Source organism: Myxocyprinus asiaticus, chromosome 30 (assembly GCF_019703515.2).
Source record: "Myxocyprinus asiaticus isolate MX2 ecotype Aquarium Trade chromosome 30, UBuf_Myxa_2, whole genome shotgun sequence".
Taxonomy (NCBI): Eukaryota; Metazoa; Chordata; class Actinopteri; order Cypriniformes; family Catostomidae; genus Myxocyprinus; species Myxocyprinus asiaticus.
Window position 1 is genome coordinate 6,306,671 of NC_059373.1, and position 27,557 is coordinate 6,334,227.

The 27,557-nt window shown below is 38.6% G+C and overlaps 1 protein-coding gene and 1 pseudogene across 2 annotated transcripts in view; both read right to left on the reverse strand.

Annotated features, from left to right (window-relative positions):
* Positions 1-3,655: 3,655 nt before the first annotated feature.
* On the reverse strand, positions 3,656-6,917 carry LOC127421625 (triosephosphate isomerase-like; annotated as a pseudogene).
* Positions 6,918-8,555: 1,638 nt separating this feature from the next.
* The window catches only part of LOC127421574 (guanine nucleotide-binding protein G(I)/G(S)/G(T) subunit beta-3-like), a 19,567-nt gene continuing 565 nt past the window's right edge, over positions 8,556-27,557 (reverse strand). Inside the window, exons 2-10 of one of the 2 annotated variants that reach the window (XM_051664704.1) lie at positions 22,950-23,131; positions 20,753-20,843; positions 20,294-20,439; positions 19,407-19,470; positions 18,647-18,803; positions 13,569-13,635; positions 11,614-11,815; positions 11,181-11,397; positions 8,556-9,382 (exon numbers count right to left, since the gene is read on the reverse strand). In XM_051664704.1, coding sequence (XP_051520664.1) covers positions 9,276-9,382; positions 11,181-11,397; positions 11,614-11,815; positions 13,569-13,635; positions 18,647-18,803; positions 19,407-19,470; positions 20,294-20,439; positions 20,753-20,809 — 1,017 coding nt within the window. In that variant the 5' untranslated portion in view covers positions 20,810-20,843; positions 22,950-23,131 and the 3' untranslated portion in view covers positions 8,556-9,275. Of the gene's footprint in view, positions 9,383-11,180; positions 11,398-11,613; positions 11,816-13,568; positions 13,636-18,646; positions 18,804-19,406; positions 19,471-20,293; positions 20,440-20,752; positions 20,847-22,949; positions 23,132-27,557 lie in introns of both variants that reach the window. The other variant, XM_051664703.1, reaches the window with a different exon arrangement.

Genomic DNA, 27,557 nt, shown 5'->3' on the forward strand with positions numbered 1-27,557 from the left:
AGGAAAAATACATTTTAGTCTCCTAAACATTACTTCTGCAAATAGAAAAGATTAGAATTGAAGAACAGGGAGCCCTGCAACAGATGTCATGGCCCCCACAGAGCACCCCACTGAACATCATGTCTGTCTGAGATTACATAAAGAGACAGAAGCAATTGAGACAGCCTAAATAGACAGAAGAACTGTGGTGAGTTCTCTAAGAAACTTGGTACATCCTATCTGCCAACAACCTAGAAACACTGTGTACAGGTGTATCTAGGAGAATTGGTGCTGTTTTAAAGGCAAAGGTGGTCACACTGAATATTGATTTAGCTTTTTTATGTTTGTGCCTAAAAATATATATATATATATACCACCCTGTAGCTCAAGACCGGTTGCCTACTGAAGCTAACAGTGTTGAGCCCAGTCAGTACCTGGATGGGAGACCTCCTGTGAAATCTAAGGTTGCTGCTGGTAGAGGTATTAAGGAGTCCAGCAGGGGGTGCTCACCCTGCGGTCTGTGTGGGTCTTAATGTCCCAGTATATTGATGGGGACACTCTATTGTAAAAAGGCATAGTCCTTCGGATGAGACGTTAAACCAAGGTCCTGACTCTCTGTGGTCATTAAAAATCCCAGGACACTTCTCGAAAAGAGTAGGGGTGTAACCCCGGTGTCCTGGCCAAATTCCCCCCATTGGCCCTTCTCAATCATCACCTCCTAAAAATCTCCATCTATTAATTGGCTCTATAACTCTCTCCTCTCCACCAATATCTGGTGTGTGGTGAGCATACTGGTGCACTATGGCTGCTGTCGCATCATCCAGGTGGATGCTGCACACTGGTGGTGCTTGAGAAGAGTCCCCTGTTCACTGTGTAAAGCGCTTTGAGTGTAGTGTCAGAAAAGCGCTATATAAATGTAATGTTCATTCATTTATATATATATATATATTAAAGGTATTTTAATGCCTTTGTTTGATGGTTACACCAACTGATATTTTTAAAGTCATTAAGTAATTTGTATTTATTTTGGGGGGGAGAAAATGCTCTAAATGTATTTCAGAAACCCATTAAACCTATAAAACCAACATGGACACAAAGCTTCCATTTCTACAAACTTGACAAAGTGTTTTAAACTAGATTTTTAAAAGATTTCAAATTTGTATCACCTCGGACAACCTTATTTGTCAATGACCCTTAAATATTAAAGCTTTTGGAAGATGTTTAACCATCTTAATTGCATAAGGAAAAAAGACTAGCATGATATTATCACCTAATGTTTTGAAATGAGAAAATATGGCCCATTTCAAAATAAAAAATAAAAGAACTAGATTCGTCAATTTGGAAGAATAAATGTCAATCTTTTACAGACTGGATATGTAAGTGTGTGGCTAATTGAACAGGAAAAAAAATTATATTTTTATAAATAGCTGTACTGAATTTTTATTGAGTATATTTGTTCTCTGTCAAAAAGAAAAAGAACAAAAGAAAGAAAATATATCCAGTTCTCAAAAATGTGTACCTGGTTTATCAAACCTAATACAGCAAGTACCATTTTCAAAATGCTCTCAGTATACAGACGTCAATCTTTTGGTTTTTGGGTGAAATATGCCACGTTTGCGTGAGTTTCAGGCAAACTGTAAACCCGTACAAACATGAATTGCTGAAACTACTATAACAAAATACTGACATATCCTCTCTGATAGAGGTACCAACATACACTATATTGCCAAAAGTATTCGTTCACCCATCCAAATAATTGAATTCAGGTGTTCCAATCACTTCCATGGCCACAGGTGTATAAAATGAAGCACCTAGGCATGCAGACTGCTTCTACAAACATTTGTGAAAGAATGGGCCGCTCTCAGGAGCTCAGTGAATTCCAGCGTGGTACTGTGATAGGATGCCACCTGTGCAACAAGTCCAGTCGTGTAATTTCCTCGCTACTAAATATTCCACAGTCAACTGTCAGTGGTATTATAACAAAGTGGAAGCGATTGGGAATGACAGCAACTCAACCACGAAGTGGTAGGCTACGTAATATGACAGAGCGGGGTCAGCGGATGCTGAGGCGCATAGTGCGCAGAGGTCGCCAACTTTCTGCAGAGTCAATCACTACAGACCTCCAAAGTTCATGTGGCCTTCAGATTAGCTCAAGAACAGTGCGTAGAGAGCTTCATGGAATGGGTTTCCATGGCCGAGCAGCTGCATCCTAGCCATACATCACCAAGTGCAATGCAAAGCGTCGGATGCAGTGGTGTAAAGCACACTGCCACTGGACTCTAGAGCAGTGGAGATGCGTTCTCTGGAGTGACGAATCACGCTTCTCCAACTGGCAATCTGATGGACGAGTCTGGGTTTGGCGGTTGCCAGGAGAACGGTACTTGTCTGACTGCATTGTGCCAACTGTGAAGTTTGGTGGAGGGGGGATTATGGTGTGGGGTTGTTTTTCAGGAGCTGGGCTTGGCCCCTTAGTTCCAGTGAAAGGAACTCTGAATGCTTCAGCATACCAAGAGATTTTGGACAATTCCATGCTCCCAACTTTGCGGGTGGCCCCTTCCTGTTCCAACATGACTGCGCACCAGTGCACAAAGCAAGGTCCATAAAGACATGGATGAGCGAGTTTGGTGTGGAAGAACTTGACTGGCCTGCACAGAGTCCTGACCTCAACCCGATAGAGCACCTTTGGGATGAATTAGAGCGAAGACTGCGAGCCAGGCCTTCTCATCCAACATCAGTGTCTGACCTCACAAATGCGCTTCTGGAAGAATGGTCAAAAATTCCCATAAACACACTCCTAAACCTTGTGGAAAGCCTTCCCAGAAGAGTTGAAGCTGTTATAGCTGCAAAGGGTGGGCCGACGTCATATTAAACCCTATGGATTAAGAATGGGATGTCACTTAAATTCATATGCGTCTAAAGGCAGATGAGCGAATACTTTTGGCAATATAGTGTATTTTGTTACATAAATGCACCAATTTGATATACATTAGTCAACATTGTACAATTAGTTTCCTGGTTCACAAAATTAACAGTGAGAAGCAGTAAATGCAAACAGATCAGTGGTGATCCAGATGCAAAAAGGTTTTCAAATTTATAACATACGTTTTGGTGACCATCTAGACTTTACTGCAGGTATGCACACCATTTATTTCAGTGAGAAAAGCAGAAAAACAATAGAGCAGGAGAAAAGTCAATGGACGGGACAAATCAGTTTGAGTTTTCTAGTGCAGTAGTCATTCTACAGTGGACAGTGTGCTTGTAGAGTCACTACAAAATCAGTAAAACAAATAATGCTGGTCTTTTCTGTTAGTCAGTGTGGAATATACAATATATTAGACTTCAAGTATGTTTTTGTAAGTGCATAGGACAATACACAGTAGTTTGCTCAAGTACAGCAGCAGCAAATAAGAAACTAAACTGCCCAAATTCTCTTTATACTATATTAAGTTGGGAAGGAGACAATGTTAATGTTCCAGTCCAATAACCCAATTTGCCAAGCGGGTGAGTAAAAGCAATACAGCTACATAGAAAGTCAGCCAGACATAAATATACCACTCTGCTGGCCTTTTTTAACAAGAACTTTCAAACCTTTTGGAATGACACAATGTGGAAGCTGGTAATTGCTGATTGTGCAGTCCAGCATCAATCGTTGGACTGTCAAAATGGTTGACCATCTCTAAGAACGGGCATTTATGATGTTAACAAACTCTGGCTTGAGGGAAGCACCTCCAACCAGGAAGCCGTCAACATCAACCTGGGCTTCAACTCTTTGCAATTTCCCCCAGTAACAGAGCCTATGAAATAACAGTGAATCATATCAGTTTGATAATATGGCAAGAAACCAATTTAAAAGGAAGTTATCATGCAATTGTTTACTTATTTTTCCTTAAAAAAAAAAAAAAAAAAAAAAAAAATATATATATATATATATATATATATATAAATCCTTTTTGATGCCAAGGACCCCCAAATATGATCAGGGAACCCTTTCCTAAAATAAAAAGGTAGTCACTATGTCAGTCAACATTATTCCCTCTCATTTTTTATTTTTTATTACCTTTAGCTTTTTAGATTTATTTTTTGTTCTGGTGAAATGAAACAGACAAAAGGATGTTCTCTCAGATCAGACTTGCCTCCACAGATGATGCGAACCCAGTCGACGACTGCCTCTGAAACATACACTTTCAACCAGTAGCGGTTCTAGCTTGTATGGCGCCCTGGGCGAAACCCGCTTCAACAAGCCCCCAAAGTTGTTGGGTGCCTTGTACATTAATGTTCATTTTATGAGACTTGCAATAAATTTGACAAATTGTGTATTGGCATCAGCTCAGGATATATTACAGCATTGCACCATGATGAAATCAGAATCAGAATGAGCTTTATTGCCAAGTGTTCTCACGTACACAAGGATTTTGTGATAGGAAAAACAAGTGCATTACAGTGAACATTACAGTGAGACACAGAATATAAAACAAGGTAAGAGTATAACTAGACATACAAATAATATGACATATAACATAGGGTGGCGTATGTACATGTGCAAGTGGTAATGTATGTGCAAGGTTATGATAATACATGTACAGTTATTGAATTAAATCTGGATGAATTTACATATGATAATGAGATATTTATTTACATTATTGCACTATGGGGGAGTCCTGAGGCAGTTTAATTGTTCATGTGGAAAATGGCCTGAGGGTAGAAACTGTTCTTGTGCCTGGATGTCCTGGCGCTCAGTGCTCTGTAGCGCCAGCCAGAGGGCAACAGTTCAAAGAGGGAGTTGGCAGGGTGTGTGGGGTCCAGAGTGATCCAGAGCATGTCTTAGAGGGTGGGCAGGGGGCACCAATAATCCTCTCAGCAGTCCTGACTCTCCGTTGTGGTTTCCTTCTGTCTGATTTGGTGGCTGAACCAAACCAGACAGTTATAGATGTACACAGGACAGACTCAATAACGGCCAAGTAGAACTGTGTCAGTAGCTCCTGTGGCAAGTTGAACTTCCTCAGCTGGCAAAAGAAGTACAACCTCTGCTGAGCCTTCTTCACAATGGAGTCTCAGTAGCTGCTGCCTTTCTGTCAGAAAACTAGTGATCCATCAACAGATTGGGGTGGGCACGGAGAATACTATCAAATTTGTACTTGAAATTTAGCTTGTGTTTTTGTAAATGACCTGCAATGACTTTGGTCTGTGCAAACACCACCTCCTCAGTGGTTCCTGCCACTCTCTCCTCCAGTTTCTCCCCAACGCAGGCGATCACACCCAAATCGTTCTCTAGGCATTGAGCCACCTTCTGACCAATCAGCTGCAAAGCACATCACATGTTAACCAATCAGAGAGAAAGACAGGACACAACTGAATGCAGATGAGGGTTTCTGCCCAATACACCAAGTAGAATGCAGGAAAAGCAAAGACATAAAAGGTTTAGAATCCTAGATTATATTAAACTAAAATGCATTTGGAACCTCATCACTCTCGCCAAAAACACGATGTCTTTGTACTTGAGCAGAGAATGAGAAAATGGGCAGTGGTGGCTCAGCAGTCAAGGCTCTGGGTTACTGATCAGAAGGTTGGGGGTTCAAGCCCCAGCACTGCCAAGATGCCACTGTTGGGCCCATGAGCAAGGCCTTTGACCCTATCTACTCCAGGGGTGCTGTATCATGGCTGACACTGCACTCTGACCCCAGCTTAGCTGGGATATGTGAAAAAAAAGAATTTCACTGTATATATGCAAATGTGTGATAAATAAATAAAATTATAAAAAGGAGAGAATTAATTTCAACAGAGAAAAATCTTTCTTCTTAGAAACTATAACAAGATATCATTAAGGACATCTAAAATACCTGATCTCCCCAGTGAAGATTCCTTTGGGTACCTTATAGCAGTTCTGGGCGGCCACACTAATCCTTCGGTCCAGTTTAGATCTTGCATAATTAAGATAGATGGACGGTGCTCCACACACCACCTCTAAGCAATGAAGACAAAGCTACTGTTATGATGATATATGATGATGAAAGCCAGCACGGCTGCTCCGAAATGGAAAATTCTGTCATTATTTACTTACCCTCATTCTTCCGAGCATCCAGTTTTGTGTTCCACGGAAGAAAAAGCCATAGAGGTTTGGAACAACATGAGGGTGAGTAAATTATGACAGAATTTTCATTTTTGGGTGAACTATTACATTTAAGTGATTTTTACCTTCCTCTGAATTTATTAGATATTTGCTCCCAGCAAAGTCCTAATATTGGACTTTAATTGTTATTATGTTATATAATCATTTATATTATAATTATATCTTTTTATATTTTACTTATTTGTAATTATCTAATTTTATATTTTAGATTATAATTATATAATTTATATTTATAATAATATTATATATTTTTATATATTAAAAATAAATAAATAAATAAATATTTTTAAGGTTTACACATTCCATTTCATAACAAAATTCCACCAAACTGAAATGAGTAATCTTTAACTAAATAAAATGAATAAAACTTTATTAAAGATTACTCAGTTCAGTTTGATGGAATTTTGTTATGAAATTGAAATGCGTACATTTTAAAAATAGGATTAAATATTTGTGAGTCTATGTGTATTATATTATAAAATCATATATATTGATTCTAATTATTCATAATTATTATACATTTTTATTATACATTTTTATATACATGTTTGTCATTACATTATATAATCACATATATTGATTATAATTATTTATATAATCATTAGTTAGCCTAACAAATTTTTTTATTTTTTTTTATTTTTTTATGCACATGGATAAGATAAATAAAGCTTGCAGAAGAACAAATGTACAGGTAGACGTTTGCAATATCTGGTTTTCTTCTGGCAACAAAATAAATTACTGTGATGACATGCAATAATAAAAGAAAATCCAACTGATGATCAATATTCTCCAAGTTCTCACTGTGTTTCATTTCCACGTTTCTTACGTAGAAACATCAAACAGTGACGTCATTCATGACCACGAGCTTGCGTCCATTTAAAGTGTCACGTGATGCATCGAAACTCAATAATGTTGAGCTCTTCCGATTATTTCTCGATTATATCACATTGCACTAGACAAGGATTTGACTAATCGGTTAAATCGAAAAACTAAAATACTTCTTGCTTTAATATGTTCTACAAACATACAAACAAACAAACAAACCATCACATATTATCAATTGACCTATTTTCGTTCAGACTAGCCGTGTTCAAGGTCATTATTAGTTCGCTCAAAGTCTCCCGACGAAGCGAAATTAAGAAATTACTAAACCTACTATGGCGAAGGCTTGTAACTTAATATTCATAAGCCAGGCCTTTTTCAGCGGAAGGTCTTCGATGGACGTCGGCAAAATCTAATTAATATTCAAGACTTGAGCTTTCACTATTGGACAGTTTTCATGGAACGCCAAAACAAGCTATTTAATATTCAATGATTAAGCGGAAATTTTCCATGAACGTCACCACGACCTGATTAATATTAATGAGATTAAACAAACTAGGTCGTTTTGCTATGGGTTCTGCATAGATGGGCTCGTGGATCTGGCTGTAAATCAATAAAAAAAAAATTAATGAAATTAATATATCTACATAAATATTCTGTACATTAATCAATAAATAATTAAATAGATGTATCTATATACATAACGTAATGCATTGTGACATGTTTCATTAATTAAATAACATTTTTATTATTTGTTTGTTTATTATTATATTATTTGCCCTTAATATTGCATAACATACAGCATTAAACCTTCCCCTGATATGAAATCCAATACATAGAATTAACATAAATTAATATATTAATTATTTTTACACAACAATGTTAAGTGTTTTATCAGTACATTTTAAACTATTTCCTGTGGAATTCTCAATGAATGTTTGTATTATGTTGCTTATGTTGTTATTCAATTCCATATTATATTACAATACGTATTGTTCCAAAGCAGCTTTATTTAGCTTATTTATATAAACTGTCCTCTGTCAAAGCAGGGTAATCTCAGGCTTGCACCATGGACTTTATAGTGAATGGGAACATTAGTCAATTACTAGTCTTGTCTTCTTCAGGTCCTGGCTGACGTTTCTCTAAGAAAAGCTCCATTGAAAGTGGATTAGCGTAAGTCTAAACACCAGCCTGATCTACTTTCTCATGGTGACTGAGATTGCAGTAGGTGACAATATACTGAACAGCATTAATTTTACAATGTGTCTTCACAATAAAACTAAATATCCTGTGACTTGAGGCCCTGGATGTAAATTTAGACTATTATGAATACTACCATTTCATGGCCACACATTATATTATGACCTGGATAACTAAGAATATTCGCTTGACGACTCTATAGTCGCTTTATGCTGTTGTTTTAAAGAAATGCACTTTTATACAGCTATTCTAATTCAGTATCAGTTTTCCCAGATAAAATTAATTGTTTAATTACATAATAAACATAAACTGGGGGCTTAATACACAAAAATGCTATTGATGCAGAATATTAAAAAAAAAAATATGTATTGAACATAATTTACTGTAGTAACAACAGATTAGTACAAATCCACAGCACGCCATGAAATTTTGTTTAATGCAGAACACTATGTTTATTAGAAAGGTATCAAGTAGCCACTGCAATGCTCGACAGGAACTTTCTTGTATGCAAAAGTCCTACAAAACAATGAAAGAGGTAAATACAGACTCAAAGACATTGTTTCTCTTGGTATAACAACATTTTGTCAAATTGAGGGCTTTGCGAAGTTTGGTAAAGGGAAGTCTGTAGAAATCAATTTATTTTCACTGTATGCCATGTAACAGTTGCAGACATCATCAAAGAGCCATAATATCGGATCTCAGACAGTCAGACAATGTTGGTGTTGCAAAAAGTCACTGAATAGTTACTCTGCATTCTATCATAGCATCTAAAAAAAGAAAAATATACATCCAAATCTATTAATAGAGGGTTTTAAGAGTCCAAAAAATACTATATTTTAAATTCTTGATTATTTAGTTTCATTTTTTACACTGCTTTCCAGTGTGACTTTGTTACTATTTTATGTAATGTAATGTTATGATATCATTAACGCAGCCTTCCTGTGTTATTTTTGTACAGTTACATTTTCAGTTGTAATACTCTAATAAATTCCAGTCTTCCAGAAATCACACACATATACAGGTAGATGTGTGAAATAAAGAGATTCTTTGTCGCTTGGAATTTCACCATTTCATTCCATCTCCGCTGACTCAATCTTTACCAATTGTTTCTTTCTCATTCTCTCTTGTTTTTTGCTCCAGGTTCAGCTCAGTTCCAGATCTTCAGGAAGCTGTCCCATGAGCCAGTGCAAACGCACATGCCGTCCCCTGGTACTCCAGTGCAGCTCACCCTGTTGTCATGGCCAGACAACACTCCTGAAAGATAGAAAGAGAATGAATAAGAACGTGAATTTTAATAGGCCAATTACTACTTGCACATTTATAAGTCGACTTGCAAGAAGAAAGGAGAAATTGACGACCGTAGGAGTGGAAGTCTCACTTTACAGTTTAAAAAATCGAATAGCCTTTTCAATAGATATCACCTGTTTTTGTTGTTGTTGTTTTTTAACCACAGTACGTGCATGCACATTAGCTGAAAAATACAGTTTTTTTTGTGTGATTTGAGCAAAATGTATGACACCATTGCTGTCAGATTTTATAGAGCTGTTAAACCCGAAAAATAATTAGCATATTCAAGCCATGGGTTATTTTGGGAATTTCCAATGGGATTTTTAGTAGTTTTCGGTTTATGATTAAAACAAGGTTTGTGGTTAACGTTACTTGAAGAGACCACAAAATATATTTCACACAATCAGACTTCAAATGTGAATTTAGAAACAGCTTTGTTTTAAAAAAATATATATGTTGGGGGCCTAGGTAGCTCAGCGAGTACTGACGCTGACTACCACCACTGGAGTCGCGAGTTCGAATCCAGGGTGTGCTGAGTGACTCCAGCCAGGTCTCCTAAGCAACCAAATTGGCCCAGTTGCTAGGGAGGGTAGAGTCACATGGGGTAACCTCCTCGTGGTCGCTATAATGTGGTTGCGATGGGGCGCATGGTGAGTTGTGTGTGGATGCCGTGGAGAATAGCGTGGGCCTCCACATGCTCTGTCTCCGCAGTAACACGCTCAACAAGCCACATGATAAGATGCGTGGATTGATGGTCTCAGACACGGAGGCAACTGAGATTCGTCCTCCGCCACCTGGAATGAGGCGAGTCACTACGCCACCATGAGGACTTACAGCGCATTGGGAATTACAGCGCATTCCAAATTGGGAAGAAAAAAAAAATGTTGCAAGCAAGTTGCAAAAGAAGGACTATAACTACCACAATGATGTGAGTTTACATGCTTGGCAAATTGGACAGCCATTACAGTACCATTATATGTAGTACTAACTCATGGTTTAAAAGCACACAATAGCTTACAAAATGGAAATTCATGAGGGAACCCATGGCGAATTAAGGCCGAAACATACTCTACGCAAGTATGTGAATGCAGATGCTTAAGCTACTCAAGCTCAAATTTTGCCACAAGGGGTTCTATAGGGGACATTAATGTGAACTGTCTGATTATACAGTAAGTTTTCTCTTTCAAGTCAACTACTGTCATGGCAGAGCTTCAGTCTGAAGAGAATCTTGCTGAGTAAATAAGTTAAAGTCAATATTTTTATAGCAACTTACCTGAGTAATAACACATCCAGTTTAACGGCACAGACTCTTGAAGGTAATTCTATCACCCCCTTAAGTACAGAGGTGTTTTCCCACCACAGTATCACAAGAACCCATGTTTATAGCATGTTCAACCGCACTGTGCATTAGCAAGTGTTGGCCATCTGCTCGCTTTTGCATACACATACTTGCATTAAGTGTGTTTCTGGTCTTAGCCTTCCAGGTTTGCCTACAAATTGTTGTCATGACTGAATAGCTTTATTGCAAATTTGACGTTTTTTAAATATAATTTTTTACAAACAATTTTGGATATTTCAATCTTTCCTCATTCAAGTAGACAGGAGCTGTACTTTTACATTCCTATTACATATACAGTCATTACATACATAGTCTATAGCTGCATGGGGTTGTTGCCTAGCCTTAATGGAACTCTTTTTCAGCTTGATAAATCAACATTAATGATCCACTCCATCCCACTTTTCGTGCTCTGCTTTTTCAACTCACCCACTTTCTCGCCCTTTAGCAAGTCCCAGATATTGCAGTTGAAGTCGTCATAGCCAGCAAAGATGAGACGGCCAGAGATGGACAGAGCCAGTGATGTAACGCCACTGTTCAGCTGAGCATCCTGGTAGCTGATCACTTCCTGATCGGAGCGAATATCATACATCTTGCATGTGCAGTCATCTGAGCCAGTTACAACTGCATTACCATTGGGAATGAACTGAAGGAAAATGATAAACATATCATAAAAGGGATGTCTTTAATATATTTATCAATGAATGTTTCACTTAGACAGCAATGAGCCTAAATGGAAAGCAAATTAAGTCTCCTGTTTCTCAGACTGTAACACCTGAGAAAAACACCCTCGTTTCATTTGTGATGCCCTCCTCTGCATTTTCTCGGTACTACATCAAAAGGATGTATTTGATGAACTCACCGAAATGGCGTTGATGTCACTGGTGTGACCCTGGAACGTTTGCTTGCATTGGCCGTCTCTGATGTCCCACAGCTTGGCCAGAGAGTCACAAGCACCAGAAATGAATGTGTTCATGTCAGGAGACAGAGACAGACACATGCAGTCACCAATGTGGTTCAGGAACACTGTCTTTTGCTTGCCAGTCTCCAAATCCCACAGAGCACTGGAAGAAAGGAGGGGAAAAGACAAATAAACAAGGAGAGAAAGAAAGAAGGCAGAACGTGAGTTATGTTGAGAAAAAAAAAAAAAGAAAAGATAAATAAAACTAGATTTTTGTAGTGTGAATTGCACCAGTTAGCAAACATTCAAAATTGTCATTTTTGGGTGAACTATCCCTTTCATTGCCTGGCTAAATGCAAATCAAAGAATTACAATCAGTATATAATGCTGAGAAACAGACTGCAATGCAAGTCATATTCTGCGCCAGTGGATCTGGTTTTGTTTCAGGACGCAAATTTTACATCAAGAGTGCCAAAGTGGCGAGCCAACACTACCAGAATTGGTTATCATACAAAAGTAAACAAAACTGTCCTTATATCAAACATTGAAATTTATTAAATTACCATAAACTGCATGGGCCCAACAATATGGGAAATAATTAACATAACATCAGCTGAATAGGAAAATCTTTACATTTTTGTAACAACAAAAGGGTGATTTTCCAGCCTAACACAATACAAACACAGGGCTAAATACTATGTTAGCATTAGCCATATTACAGTCAGATGAGAGATGAATGAGTGCCAAAAGTTTGATTGGATGCATGTCAAGCAAATTTTCCATATTGACATCTGGCTTATTTGATGAGCTACAACCAAGTTTCGGATGCATTTGCGCCAAAACCATTATGAGTTTTAATGGACACACAGTTTTTGGCATCAGCAACAAAAGTATGGGCAGTGTTTTCTTCTCCCTTAAAGTTAATAAGCATGTTTGTTTTGCTAACTTGACTATGCATGATTATATGATTGGTTGCATTTTATTATTAGCATTTAGCATATGTTTTTCCCCAGAACAGACCTGCGGCCCATTTTTGGGCCTCAACCAACCAGTTGAAAACCACTCTATGCTACATGTCACATGCTAAGTGTGGCGTCAGGGCCCTTTCTATTTACAAGCGATATGAGCGGCCGCTTAGGGCCACCGATCCACCAGAGGGCCCTGCAAAACAAGGTAGTTTTTTATTTTTGATGATTATTATTATTACGTTTAATATACTAAAAGTGGTGAGTAAGACTCAGGCAGCTGTTATGGCTCTATTAGACAGTTAAAGGGGGCCCCCTTGTGGCCTGAGATGGAAGGGAGAATGTTACTGCAAGGAGAGTGTTGTAGCTAGATGTGACATGCACGCACACTCTCAAAGGTTTTTTTGTCATCATGAAGCACACCTACAAGTCGGGAGCAGAAAAAGGAAGAGGAGGAGAAACGTAGCCAGACCACTGGTAAGAAATGAATATAAGTCAGCTATCTGGCTAGATGGTGTTTGTTCACTGTCATGCATTAAATTGCAACAGTTAGTTGGCTAACGTTTTGCAGTTGTGCCCTGTTTTTCAAAGGTACATGTTTTCAGACATTTGTGCAAGATATATAACTAAAGTGTAGACAATAGACAGGGTAGCTCGCCAAGATTAGCTCACAGACTCAATGCTATCTTAATTTCAGTTAGTTAGCAAGCTAGCTAGCTGAAAGTAGATGCAGCACTGGAAAAGATTCAATCAACCAAATTTGTCTTATCTGCATTATTTTCAGGTGTCATATTGAAATATTTAGGGGCATCAAAGGCAGCTGGGGATTCAGGTGCACAAATAAAAAAAATAGCCATTTTGTATCTAATCATTACTGGGGGGCCTCCAAGTAGGATTTCCCTTAGGGCCCCCATTTGCTCAGAAACGGCCCTGGGTGGAGTTAGTACTTACCATGTGGTATCACCAGAAGAAGTGATAATTTCACTGTCACTTAGGAAGCGTGCACAGGACAAGTAACCTACAAAAATAGAGAGATACGCCATTACATAACAAAGTACAACATTCAGGAGTCCTACTTACAAGTACGCAAGAAAGTAATGTAAAATATACCTGTGTGAGCATCACGGTTATAATTGTTTTGAATTTTGAATTTGGTTTTTATTTCTAATTCATTTTAAAGTTTTCACTCCAATTTGGTTTAGTTTTAGTTTTGTTTGTTAGATCTTTGTTAGTTTTAGTTTTTCAGTACATTTAGTTTTAATAATAGTTTTAGTATTCATATTAAGGGATAATTGGAGAATGGGGAAAACAGGCATTTGTGAAATGTGGGTCGTACAGCTGGACACCCCAATGCCCAATTTGTAAATAATATTATTGCGGGGCCTCAAAGTAGGTTTTCGCTTAGGGCCCCCATATGCTTTTAAAACGGCCCTGCTAATAGTACAGCTATGCAGTCAATTAGATTCTCCTGGACAGAAATGTAAACTGCACTGGGTAGTGGAGGAGGCTATTGTCATATGGCAGTTATATTACAGTATGTTATGTATGGTTGTCAAATAAAGAAAAGCCTCCACCTCCATCATTTACAGCAGGGGTGCTCACACTTCTATGGAATGAGATCTACTTTTTCATCATGTTATTGAAGCAATATCTTCTCTACCATGCACAATATACATTGTCACCAGAGTCGGCCCTATCTAAAAAGTGACATAAGCCACTGCATAGGGCCCCTGTGGCTACCAAGGGTCCCCCTGCCAGGGGTTCAGTATAGCCATATAATTATTTGCATTAAATGTAAATAGCACTGGTCACATAGCCCGGCTATATGCATGCCAATAGTCTTATAAAACTATTAAAAATATAACATACGTTTTGATGAAAAGGCATGGAGAGATAAGTACATAAATTTGACAATCTCTAATCTTAGTTCTGGTGTTGCGACATTAGTATGGTGGCTAATTAGTTGTGTGGGTGGCCTGGGTTCAAATCCAGCAATTGCCAATTTCACTCTTCTCTCCTTAATCTTAATGAGCCATGTAAGTGAAGACAGACAGTGGCTGTGCACGGCAGCAGAAATTAAGACATAGCACGTGTGGAGGCTTCATGCCATCCACCGTGGCAACCACGCTCAACTCACCACATGCCCCACCGAGAATGAGCCACATTATAGCGATCACAAGGAGGTTACCCCATGTGACTCTACCCTCCCTAGCAACCGGGCCAATTTGGTTGCTTAGGAGACCTGGCTGGAGTCACTCAGCACACCCTGGGACTCAACTAGTGAACTAGTGAACTCCAGGGGTGGTAGCGTATTTTACCACTGAGCTACCCAGGCCCCCTGCTTTTTGGCTTTTAACAGCGGCTCAGCATCTCACGGGCCGGTGGAAAACAAGGGTCATGGCGGCGATGCGGTAACCCGTTTCCTGGACCTGAAGAGGCCGCTCTCTCTAAAGCCGATCTCTGCATTTAAAGACAACAGTGACGAGGTACCATTATGTGACACATCAGGTGCGTTTCGTCCCACTACTAGCGATGTAAAGTTCCGTCACAATAGTTCATAGAATGAGTATGTTGTTAGATTATACAGTATACTGTTTTATTATACACCAGGGTGCAAATAGCATACAATTCCAAAATGGATTAAATTCATTATTTTCCTCAAAATTCTACAAACAATACCCCATAATGACAACGTGAAAGAAGTTTGTTTGAAATCTTTGCAAATTTGTTAAAAAGAAAAAAGAAAAAAAAAATCACATGTACATAAGTATTCACAGCCTTTGCTCAATACTTTGTTGAAGCACCTTTGGCACCAATTACAGCCTCAAGTCTTTTTGAGTATGATGCTACAAGCTTGGCACACCTATTTTTGGGCAGTTTCTCCCATTCTTCTTTGCAGCACCTCTCAAGCTTCATCAGGTTGGATGGGGAGCGTCGGTGCACAGCCATTTTCAGATCTCTCCAGAGATGTTCAATTGGGTCCAAGTCTGGGCTCTGGCTGGGCCACTCAAGGACATTCACAGAGTTGTCCCGTCGCCACTCCTTTGTTATCTTGGCTGTGTGCTTAGGGTCGTTGTCCTGTTGGAAGATGAACCTTCGCCCCAGTCTGAGGTCCAGAGCGCTCTGGAGCAGGTTTTCATCAAGGATGTCTCTGTACATTGCTGCATTCATCTTTCCCTTGATCCTGACTAGTCTCCCAGTTCCTGCCACTGAAAAACATCCCCACAGCATGATGCTGCCACCACCATGCTTCACTGTAGGGATGGTATTGGCCAGGTGATGAGCGGTGCCTGGTTTCCTCCAGGCATGACGCTTGCCATTCAGGCCAAAGAGTTCAATCTTTGTTTCTCATGGTCTGAGAGTCCTTCAGGTGCCTTTTGGCAAACACCAGGCGGGCTGTCATGTGCCTTTTACTGAGGAGTGGCTTCCGTCTGGCCACTCTACCATACAGGCCTGATTGGTGGAGTGCTGCAGAGATGGTGGTTCTTCTGGAAGGTTCTCCTCTCTCCACAAAGAAATGCTGGAGCTCTGTCAGAGTGACCATCGGGTTCTTGGTCACCTCCCTGACTAAGGCCCTTCTCCCCCGATCGCTCAGTTTGGCCGGGCGGCCAGCTCTAGGAAGAGTCCTGGTGGTTCCAAACTTCTTCCATTTACGGATGATGGAGGCCACTGTGCTCATTGGGACCTTCAATGCTGCAGAAATGTTTCTGTACCCTTCCCCAGATCTGTGCCTCGATGCAATCCTGTCTCGGAGGTCTACAGACAATTCCTTGGACTTCATGGCTTGGTTTGTGCTCTGACATGCACTGTTAACCGTGGGACCTTATATAGACAGGTGTGTGCCTTTCCAAATCATGTCCAATCAACTGAATTTACCACAGGTGGACTCCAATCAAATTGTAGAAACATCTCAAGGATGATCAGTGGAAACAGGATGCACCTGAGCTCAGTTTTGAGTGTCATGGCAAAGGTTGTGAATACTTATGTACATGTGATTTTTTAGTTTTTTTTTTAATATATTTGCAAAGATTTCAAACAAACTTCTTTCACGTTGTCATTATGGGGTATTGTTTGTAGAATTGTGAGGAAAATAATGAATTTAATCCATTTTGGAACAAGGCTGTAACATAACAAAATGTGGAAAAAGTGAAGCGCTGTGAATACTTTCCGGATGCACTGTAGGTGCCTGGACCCAAAGAACTTATAAAAAAGAAAAAAACAATTTGCTGTCTGCATACTGAATTAAGATACAGACTAGAGAAAAGGTCTAGAAAAATTATATTTTATTTATTTTTAAATTTGCACCATAATCGCTGGCTACCACCCCTGGAGTTCCCTAGTTCGCTAGTTCAAATCCCAGGGCATGCTGAGTGACTCCAGCCAGGTCTCCTAAGCAACCAAATTGGCCTGGTTGCTAGGGAGGGTAGAGTTACATGGGGTGACCTCCTTGTGGTCACTATAATGTGGTTCGTTCTCGGTGGGGCACGTGGTGAGTTGAGCGCGGATGCCTCGGTGGATGGCGTGAAGCCTCCACACGCGCTATAACTCCGTGGCAATGCACTCAACAAGCCACGTGATAAGATGCGTGGGTTGATGGTCTCAGACATGGAGGCAACTGGGATTCATCCTCTGCCACCCGGATTGAGGCGAATCACTACGCGACTGATCTGTTGTAAAAATAAGTGAAATTTAATGTCAAGTTTTAAAGTCTACCTAGGCAAATAATAACACTATAGAATTGTAACTGTACATAAATATTTTCTCAGACTCACAATTTAACAATTTAGCACTTTGTATTTTGAAATTAGCAACATAGCAACAGATCCAGTGAAAATATGTGCAGCAATTAAATGTTTAAGAAACTTACTGAAGGTTGAGTGATTGCCTTTACATTTTTACTTGCCATTAAAAAAGTGCCAGATTTCAACAAACGAAGAGTGAAAAAAAGACTAAAAATAACAAATATGTACTTTTCTTTTACTTGGAATGTAAATGGACACCGCCAATATGGTTACTGTCTCTTTAAGAGAATCGAGTTTGAGCGAGTAATACAACATTGAAGGAACTCTGTGCAGTTTGTTTCGTTGAGTTAAATTTTTTGAGAGCTGTAAAGTACCATTATTTTTGTACCGTGTCTTGCTGTTGCATCTGTGTTCATTTAATATAAGTATTGTTTTATTTTGTGAAAGTAAATAATATTGTCATCATTCTGCACTGCAAGGAATGAGGATTTCAGAGATTAACAGATTGAGATTGTGAGACTACAGTCAGTACTGAATTTGGGATGATCTGCTACCTGAAGAATGTCGTTCATCATCCATTCAGCTAAATGAGGAACGTAATTCTGATCTCTTAAATACTGGATGATACGGACGGTTGGCAACTGTTATGTGACACAATTTATGAGCGGCCCACCAGGAATTCCTCCAATCCTCCCAATTAGCCACTCCGGCCCTGTCGCTAGTGAATTATTTTCAACAGCAGAATTATAATATGAACTTCGTAATAAGGCCTTGGCTATATCACCAATATAGGTGGTTATTTTTTCGTTATTGACATTCAGGCTACTTTTCTCTTTCACTTGCTCCTTCAAAAATCCACTTGTCACGGACAAGCGTTAATGTTGAGCCCTGCTGAACTTCAAACCAAACTCTTTACCAGTTCCAAATTAAATGTAAAACAAATCACTGACAGGGTAAGACAGAATGAGTGAAAAGACTGTCATCTCTCTCCATGTTTGTAGTGATTATTCCCCTTCTGTTGCTAATGCAATGAGGTAAAGGCTGTCTATTATTGGTGTCTAGTGGCATCTTTGTTTTACGGTAATGGCGGTTTAAAGGTTTAAAAACAGACCGCAACAAAAACAAAAACTAAATAAAGATTTATTTTATTTTATTTCAGTCTGTTTCAGAGCCATGAAAAGTTATTTTAGTTTCAGTTTGTCCAATTATGCTATTTTATATTTTTATATCAATTTACGAAAAAGTTTTTTTTTAGTTTTAGTCTTCGTTTTCGTTTACGATAATAACCTTGGTGAGCATCCAATTCTTTCAAAGTCTTGACTACGGGTGTCTTCAAGTTGTAGATAGTACACATGTTGTCGAGACCACCACTGGCCACAAGGTTTCCAGAAGGAGCGTATGCGCAGGTCATCACCCATGAGGACTTGAGAGGAACAGCATTGATCTGAAGGAAGATGGAAATATCATAGCTTTTCCTTGAAGGATCAACAGGAAGTGTGAGGAATTTTGATGAAACATTAAATGAGATATCATAGTTTAGCCCTTACAAAAATCAAGTGTTCTGGCAAGCTTGCCACTCACTATTTTCACATGCAAATGAGTTTTGCGCCAAACGTTTCATTGTCGCCAAAGGTCTGCTGCAGGTGAAGAGCTGCAAACTTCTGGCAAACATTTGCGGCAAATCGCAAGCTCATTTGCTTGTGACAATAATGACTCGGACATTTGCGGCAAGTTTAGAACTTTAGATTTTTTGTGAATGAGTTGTTCATTTTTATTATGATAGGATGGTAGATAGAAATGATTCTGAGCAACGGTGCTAATGCAAAGTTGTCCTGGATGGCTACAATTACTGTATTTTACCGGAAGGAATTGTGTAAAATGTATATTTAAAAAAGACAATTCACATAAGCTACACTAGGACCTTAAAATTGGTAGGCGATAGTTTGATGTATAGTCCAAAATAGCAGCTAACTAGCTAGTGTATAATATACAGTAGCTTAAACATATTAGTATTTCTTGTAAGTGAATCTGAGTCAGTTAGACTCACCTTATTACCAGAGTGAGAGTCCCAGATAATGAGTTTGCCATCCTGTGATGCACTGACCATTAGCCTAAAGATGAGAAAGAGCATGGAAAATATGGTTTGCCAATAGAAAGATAATGTTTAATATCCATGAGGCATTTAGTCTGTTTCCATTCTTCTTTGTATGCTTTTATTTATTTAGACAATACAAACCTAAATCTATTGAGCTGATTTTACATACTCTATACAGCTGTACAAATATCAACTGCATGTGTGCACCATTATACAACAAAGAATGTATATAATTTTCTTGGATTTGATTGCAACCGTTGTGCAATATGCTTGTTAAATTCATTTCAGTATGTTGGACAGTCCCAAAATATCATCCATGGTATTTGGAGTTTCTAATGGATGCCACAATGTATTATAGTGCTTTGGGCACATCAAATGATTAACATATAGTTGTCATATGTTTTAGAAAGCAGCTAGGCGCTATTCCCAAGCTAACTTGTTCTAAATTGCTGCCTGTGCAGGTAAATCTTACTTGATCCTAGACATGGTTGAGTACCTGCTTGAAGACTTGCATGGCTTAAGTCAGGCCACTGACCCTGTTAATTGATCTAACTAAGAATTAGCTAAATCAAGGTGAGCACAAGGTGTGCTTGACTTCTGTATAAGAGCTCTTAACCTGGTTTAGCAGATCATGTTTTGACAACAAAGGCCAATGGGTAAACCAAAATAAATGTATCTCACTTTCTGTCAACTAATAGTTTTTAATTCTTAATATTTGCAATGTAATGCTCACTTGGTGGGACTTTTGGGGGCAAAATCCCTAGAAAGAGTCTACTGATTGCATTTACAGTGCAGCATGACCAAGCACAGCTCAATTTAGACTGGTAAGATATCCTTACCTGTTGTCTGTAGCCCAGTGCATTGCGTAGATTTTGGCCAGGTGGCCCTTCAGTGTCCTCCTGGTCTTGAGTTGGACCCGAGGGGCAGGTGCCACCCCAGCAGCGGCAGCAGCCATATCCGTGTCATGGACTGCTTTGCGAGCCGCCTGAGACCAAATATTTATATTAGTTCTTTTTTACTATAAGTAATATTACTGTGGTCAAATGTAACAGATTATGATTGCATTCGCTATCAAATTTACATACGTACATTTGGCAGACACTTTTATCTAAGGTGACTTACAGTGCAATCAAGGTGTACATTATTTCAGTATGTGTGTTCCCTGGGAATCTAACACATGACCAAAGTGTTGCTATTACCATGCTCTACCAGAGGAGTTACAAAAACCTATATTGCATTTAATGCATTTTTTATATTTGTATAATTGTCTGTATATAATAACTTTACACTAGTCTTACCTCGATCTGTGTCCTCAGACCTTCGGCCTCCTTCTTCATCTGTTCCATTTCACCCATGGCAGCTGTTGATTGCGCTGCTTACAAACACAAACTGCTGGAAAAAAGGCAACATGAAAAATGTTGTACAATTGAATGCAATTTATGTTAATAAATTGGAAGTATGAAAAAGATCAGTCCCTGACAAACTGACACAGATCTGAACTAGGCCATATGTGTGACTATCAGACATGTGGATTCAAGATACGTCATAATATTGAAGATGTATGACTTGACTTGATCTTGACAGATATTAGAAAAGCGAGACTCACCTTTAATTCAATTACTTATTAACCGTATTTTGACTTGATAATGAACCAACCTCATTGCCCATTGTAAACCATTCACACTGGCCATTAATTGCGTGTGAACTCTGTGATATCTCAAGTTATCAATCCCAAACAATTAGACTGTAATATTATATACAAATTTGCACTGTGCAAAAGCTGTAGAGCGAAAATAAACTGTACTACCAACAACAACATTGTTCAATTAGAAAATTAATGAGTCAGGAATTATAAAAGCCAAGTTCTAAATATTCAGTTCAATAATGTTAGCTAGCAACTGCTAATCATGTTGTTTACTAGCAACGTAGCTTGGGTATTTCAGTACGGTATTTTATGAACCAACCAATGCTGTGTCCTAAATCTTGAGTGACGCTTATTGAAGCATGTATTTGACTACATAAAGTCTCAAATATCTCCTAAATGTATCATTTAGGCCACATCCACAATAATTAATTTTAGATTGAAAATGCATACAATCTACCGCAAACAAAAACAAGGCCAAATAAAATAAAACAGGCATAAATATATGGATATTCAAAAAATCAACAACTGTACGACAACCTAACCCCTAAACCTAACCCTCATTATGTAAAGTATTGAGGCTTGACATTGGCTTGTCCAGATTTCAGCATCCGACTGATAAGAATATCATGGCCCTGACAGTCTAAATCTTATCATCCTGAAATCTGAGTAAGCTGCTCTGATAGTACTTATAAAGATTTGAAAAGTTTCATACAGATGTAAAAAAATAAAAAAAATAAAAAAAACTGTTGATATAAAACGTCATATAAAAATGTTGCCTCTAGCCTGACATCAAACCTCTTGGTGGGTGGCCAGAGGAGATGACGAGGAATTATAAGCCTTGTCGTGCTACAGAGATCCTAATGAACTTAATTCACAGTTAAGTAGCTACTACCTAAGGCTTGGTAGTACTTCAAGCAAAAATCTGCAGTATCGAGTCTTACGTTGTGCAATTGATGATTGATTACTCATATAATAGTAGCAAGATGACTATGTGATCTCCATTTAATCGTTTGACAAAAACTGCTTTGTTATATATGCAAAAGAGGGCTAGAAGAAAAGTCTAAGTCCCTGCAGGAGCTGATAGGGGAGGCTTATCAAATCTCCTGTCATCCGATTATCGACTGCTCTTTACTACCAGATCAGGTCGAGACCTGGGGTAGAGAGATCAAAGACAAAAACATAGGGAAAGGGTGTACATGTGGTGGGTGTCTTGGGGGATGTCAGTGGCAATCTACAAAAAGACGTGACAGCTCTTCTGTGGTAAGAAAGTGTTCAAGATTCATTGACACCTACATGTACAATGAGACCTGAATATTGCAAGATTTTCAGGATCTGTTTGATTACACAGCCAAGAGCAGCTTTAGTATTAGGGTAACTCGGCAAAGAGCCAAACTTTGCAACTTACAACAAAATTAACTGTTTGGAAAATAAAGGCCAAAGGAATGTATCAAATAATAAGTGTAATATTTTGCTACAACTGTATAAAATATATCCAATCCCTCAACATGCCCTCCTGAAAGCGCTGGTTTTGTGTTGGTCCAGAGTTCAAAAACCAACATTTAAATCTCCATAGCATTTAAACTCTTAGAAAAGTTGCTGCAGAGAAACCTTGCATGGTTGTGTGGTACAAGAACTACAAGTTAGTAGATAAAAGTACACTACCATAAAGGTGTGGCCATGTCCGTAAAATGCATTTTCACTTACTATGAATGCAGAATGCACAGAAATGCATAAATAAACAAAACATTTAGGTCTGGATTTCTTTGTCATATTCAATGCATTGCACAATTTTCATGCAAACTAAAAACGACAAATGATAATCCAGAAATAAAACTCTGACAATAACTCACCTCTCTAACCAAATGGTTTCCTCTCTTCTCTATAACTCTGAAGTCACTCTAGACAATCCTTTTTTCTGTCTCTGTATTGCTTAGTCCACAAGACAACTCTCCAATCTCTCTGTGCCTCACACGCTCCCCCAACAGACTGGGTGCAACTTGCCTGTGGAAAACACACTCTTTCTCCTCCACTTCTGCAAGAGTGGAACAGATGAGGATTGGAGGGGATGAAGGAGATCAGGGATGAAAGGATTAGCCCAAAGATGGGCAGAGAACAGGTAAGGGAGAGAGAGAGAGAGAGAGAGAGAGAGAGAGCAGGGAATAGGTAAACCGATTGGAATAGAAAATCAGGTTATGGGGTCAAATGACAAAAGTGAGTATAGAAGGCAAAGGACAGAGGAAGTGATGTATAAGGTGTGGCATGAACAAAAATATGATTGAGGACAGGAGTGTTGTCAGCCACCTAGCTAATGTACAGTGGAATCCATATTGAAAATCTGGGATTTGAAATTCCATTTAAACTTGAAAATAAACAGAATATTTTAGTTTTAAACATTCAAACAAAGTTATGTAAAATGCAGAAGAAATATTTCAGATTTGGCACCATTTCTAGGTCACCAATCAAATTAAAGCAAATCTGCGACTGACCATGCTAATTCCTCGTACAAAAGTTCAGATTTCCTTGCTTCCATTAAAGCACTCCAGAAGCTCTTTTGAATGTTCTCAAATCATGCTGGGACAACATTGGTTTTAGCACACTATTTGCAACTTGTGAAGTCCATTCCAGCTCGAGTGCATGCTGTCCCTGAAGCAATAGGGGAACATACCAGATTGTTTTGATGATAACACAATTTGTAATGGCTTGAGAAAGGCCTTGAACATCTCACATTAAAGCATTCTTGCAAATCGACTTCATCTTAGCATGCATATTACTTTAAGCTGGCTATCCATTCAGTGTTTCATCTCAGTGGCAAAGTTCACATATGAGCAATAGTATCACTTCATGTGTCGTAGCTGAAGGTATGTTTTGATGCATGCTGAATGGTAGGGTGCCTGTTCTTTGGCATTGGGGTTAAGGGGGTTTGATTTGGTTTGTCAGAGCTAATGAGCTGAGCTCACTAATCAGGTTTTAAGTGGATATCCGGGGAATCTGCAATCCCATTAAGGAATTAGAGCAGGTGAATCCGTGGAGCAGACGTCACAGGTGACACCAAGCGGAACAAAGGAATGAAAGTCTTGAAACCGATGAAAGTTCCAATTATTAGATGGTGGTCATTTGATGTTCCTTGGTAGAGCATAGCACTAGCAATGGCAAGGCCATGGGTGAGGGAAGACACATACTGAAAAAATGCATAGCTTGAATGCACTGTAATTTGCTTTGGATAAGAGCGTTTGCCAAGTTGGGTTTGTCAGTGTTGGTTCTACCAATTAGCTAACAGCAGTATGTCTTGGCTCAGTCTTTGTTTTGAGTAATGGTTTGAGTAAGGGCTTTAACATATCACATTGCATTTTAAGCAAAACTGGTCTTGGTATACTTATAATGTCAATTCAGAGATCCAGTGTGTTATTCCATCTCCTACAGCAGGGCAGAAATTGCCCTTACATTTTTATGTAAATGTAAACTTCTGACTTTACATGAATGGGGTTTAACTTACAATACACAATGATATTGAGAGTAAAATGAAAAGAAATGGATTTAGGATGGGCGCAGAGAAGAATAATGACTTTCCCTTTTTTAGGGGCAGTTCATTCCTAAACTTTTAATCAGAAGCACTGACTCACAGTAGACCAATTATTCCACTTTTGAGATCCATTGCTAAAGGAAAGAAGAATAAAATGTAATATTTTGGAATGGGTTGGACTGTTTATGTGTTATCTTTATACCCTTGACCAGTTGAACCCTTCCAATGTTCTGACTGATCCCAGTGCAGGACAAACAATAGTTTTACATTCTGAATGTCTTGAACCAAAGTTGACAACCAAAGGAACCAAAGTTGAAAATTACACTAAATTCTCTGAAGAGCTGATGGATCTTATTAACAAGGTAAACATGCCAAGAAAGGCTTATCTTCTCAAGACATGTTCCCTGTAGCTGCCAGTCTATGGCACCAGGACAACCTTACCTTAAAACACTCCTAAATAGGTTGAAGCAACTTCATTTTTGGAATGGTTAAAAAATACCTTATAGGCCAAAGTGACTTATTTCGGGTTATGTGTACTCGGTTTAATAGTTTAGGAAGTGTAGAACCACCCAGAACACCTTAGCAATCACATAGCATCACACTGATAGCTACTCGGGACAATTTAGCAACCACACAGTACGTCTTAAATGATGAACACGTCCATATGGGCTAGCGGTCATATGAGTATACACTGAAAGGCTAAACGTGCTAGACTATGTATGAGACAGAATGACATGCAAACAAAACTAAGTATACTCAAGCCTTTAGCATCATATGGGGTACTTTAGTATGGGCAAGCAAAGCACCCTTCACAATCTATGCAGAAAATGCAAAAATCTAATTTCAGGTTATTCTTCCATGCAAGAGACTTTTTAGAGGTTAAGAAGCTAGGCCTGTTAGCCTACATCTATACATTGAAGGAAAAAGACACTGTGCTGTAAATAACTTTGAAGTGAAAAACATGTCTTGAAATAACTTCACATATGCGTGCACACACATACATAACATGTAACATTCATTCAATGTTTATGACAAGTTTTACACATCAATAACCAGAGGGAAATGGCCTCATAACCGTGGCTGCAGCCTGATTGAGGCCACTTGAGAACGATTTACCAGCTTTAATTAGTGACCTTCCTGTGCTTACTGATTATGCGCTACTTTGCTAACAAGTATGAGCTTGTGACATTCAAGGAAATTCTGTCAGAGATAGTGAACAACACAAGTGCACCTCTGGGATCTTATCTATCTCCCCTTCTTTTCCGCCTCTACATGACCTCCAGAATAACACTAGTTAGTCATTTAGTACACATATTTCATCTAATGTGACTTAAAGTGCATTTATTACAGCCCACTTGGAGAAACCTGACAGAAGACCCCAGTAATTATAATGAAACACCCCATTTGGAGTTTGCCAACCTTCAAATGACTAGTCCAGATTTTTAACGATTAGGATTCTACCAATTATTAGACCTACAAATGGTCTCCAATGACTCATCCATTGTAGGCTTCATCAGCAAATGAAGGTTCAGAAGGGTCAGAATACAGGAAGCTGATGGAAAACTTTACATTTGAGGTTTGGAGTTTGGACACGAACATGGCATACATGACAACCTGACATAATACCATGTTTTTTGAGTAAGTTCCAAAGCAAAACCATGTTTTTGTGGGCATGCACCATGGTAAAACCATGTTTTTGGCACGTACCAAAGTAACAGTAAACCATGTTTTTTCGACAAGTACCACGGTAATACCATGTTTTTGTGAGCACGTACTATGGTACAACCACATAACCACATATTTGTGGACATGTACCATAGTAATACCATGTTTTATGGGCATGTACCACAGTATTACCATGTTTATTTGGCCATTTACCATGGTAATACAATGTTTTTACAAATACTATGGTAATACCATTTATTTGTGTGTGTGTACCATGGTAAAACCATGTTTTTTGCACATGTACCATGGTAAAACTGTTTGTTTTTTTTGGACATGCACCATAGCAATACCATGTTTTTGGACATAAACCATGGTAATACCATGTTTTTGTGGGCATCTATCATGGTAAAACCATGTTTTGTGGACATTTACCATTATATTACCATGTTTTTGGAAATGTACCATAGTAATACCATGTTGTTTGGACATGTACCATGGAAATACCATGTTTTGTTTAACATGTACCATGGTAATACCATGTTTTTTTGACAGGAACCATAGTAATACCATGTTTTTTGGACATGTAACATGATAAAACCACTTTTATTTTTGGAAATGTATCATTGTTATATCATGTTATTGGACATGCACAAACATTTGTACCATGGCAGTACCATGTATTTGTGGACATATATACCATGGTAAAACCATGTTTTCTGGGCATGTATCATAGTAATACCATAGTTTTGTGGACATGTACCATAGAATTACCATGGTTTTTTTACACATGTCCCATGGTAATACCATGTTTTTTTTTGTTTGTTTTTTTCAGGACAAACCAACATATACAGGGGATACTTCAACAACATAAAAAAAAAAAAATTGCAAAAAGACATAAGAAAGGCTCATCAAGCAATGCAAAAAATGAAAAATATTTATATTAGAGAAGGAAGCTGAGTGGTAAATAATGAGAGAACACCATGAACATTTTTATAATCTAGACTTTTACATTATCTGAAGAAACCACCATGGTGCTAGGGTGTTGTTGGTTGTTGCCAGGGCACTAACTGTGCCACTATGCGGTTGCTAATGTGTCCTGAATAGTTTTAGCATGCTGCTATGCATTTGCTAGGGTGTTTTGGTGGTTGCTTGCTGGCCAAAGTCAGAAGAGCTCACCCCTCTATAATCTATAATATTCTAGTCCCTAGACATGGCTGTCCCTGTCCTTTGATATAAGTACATCGCAAGCACCACTATTGAACTGACAGAATGG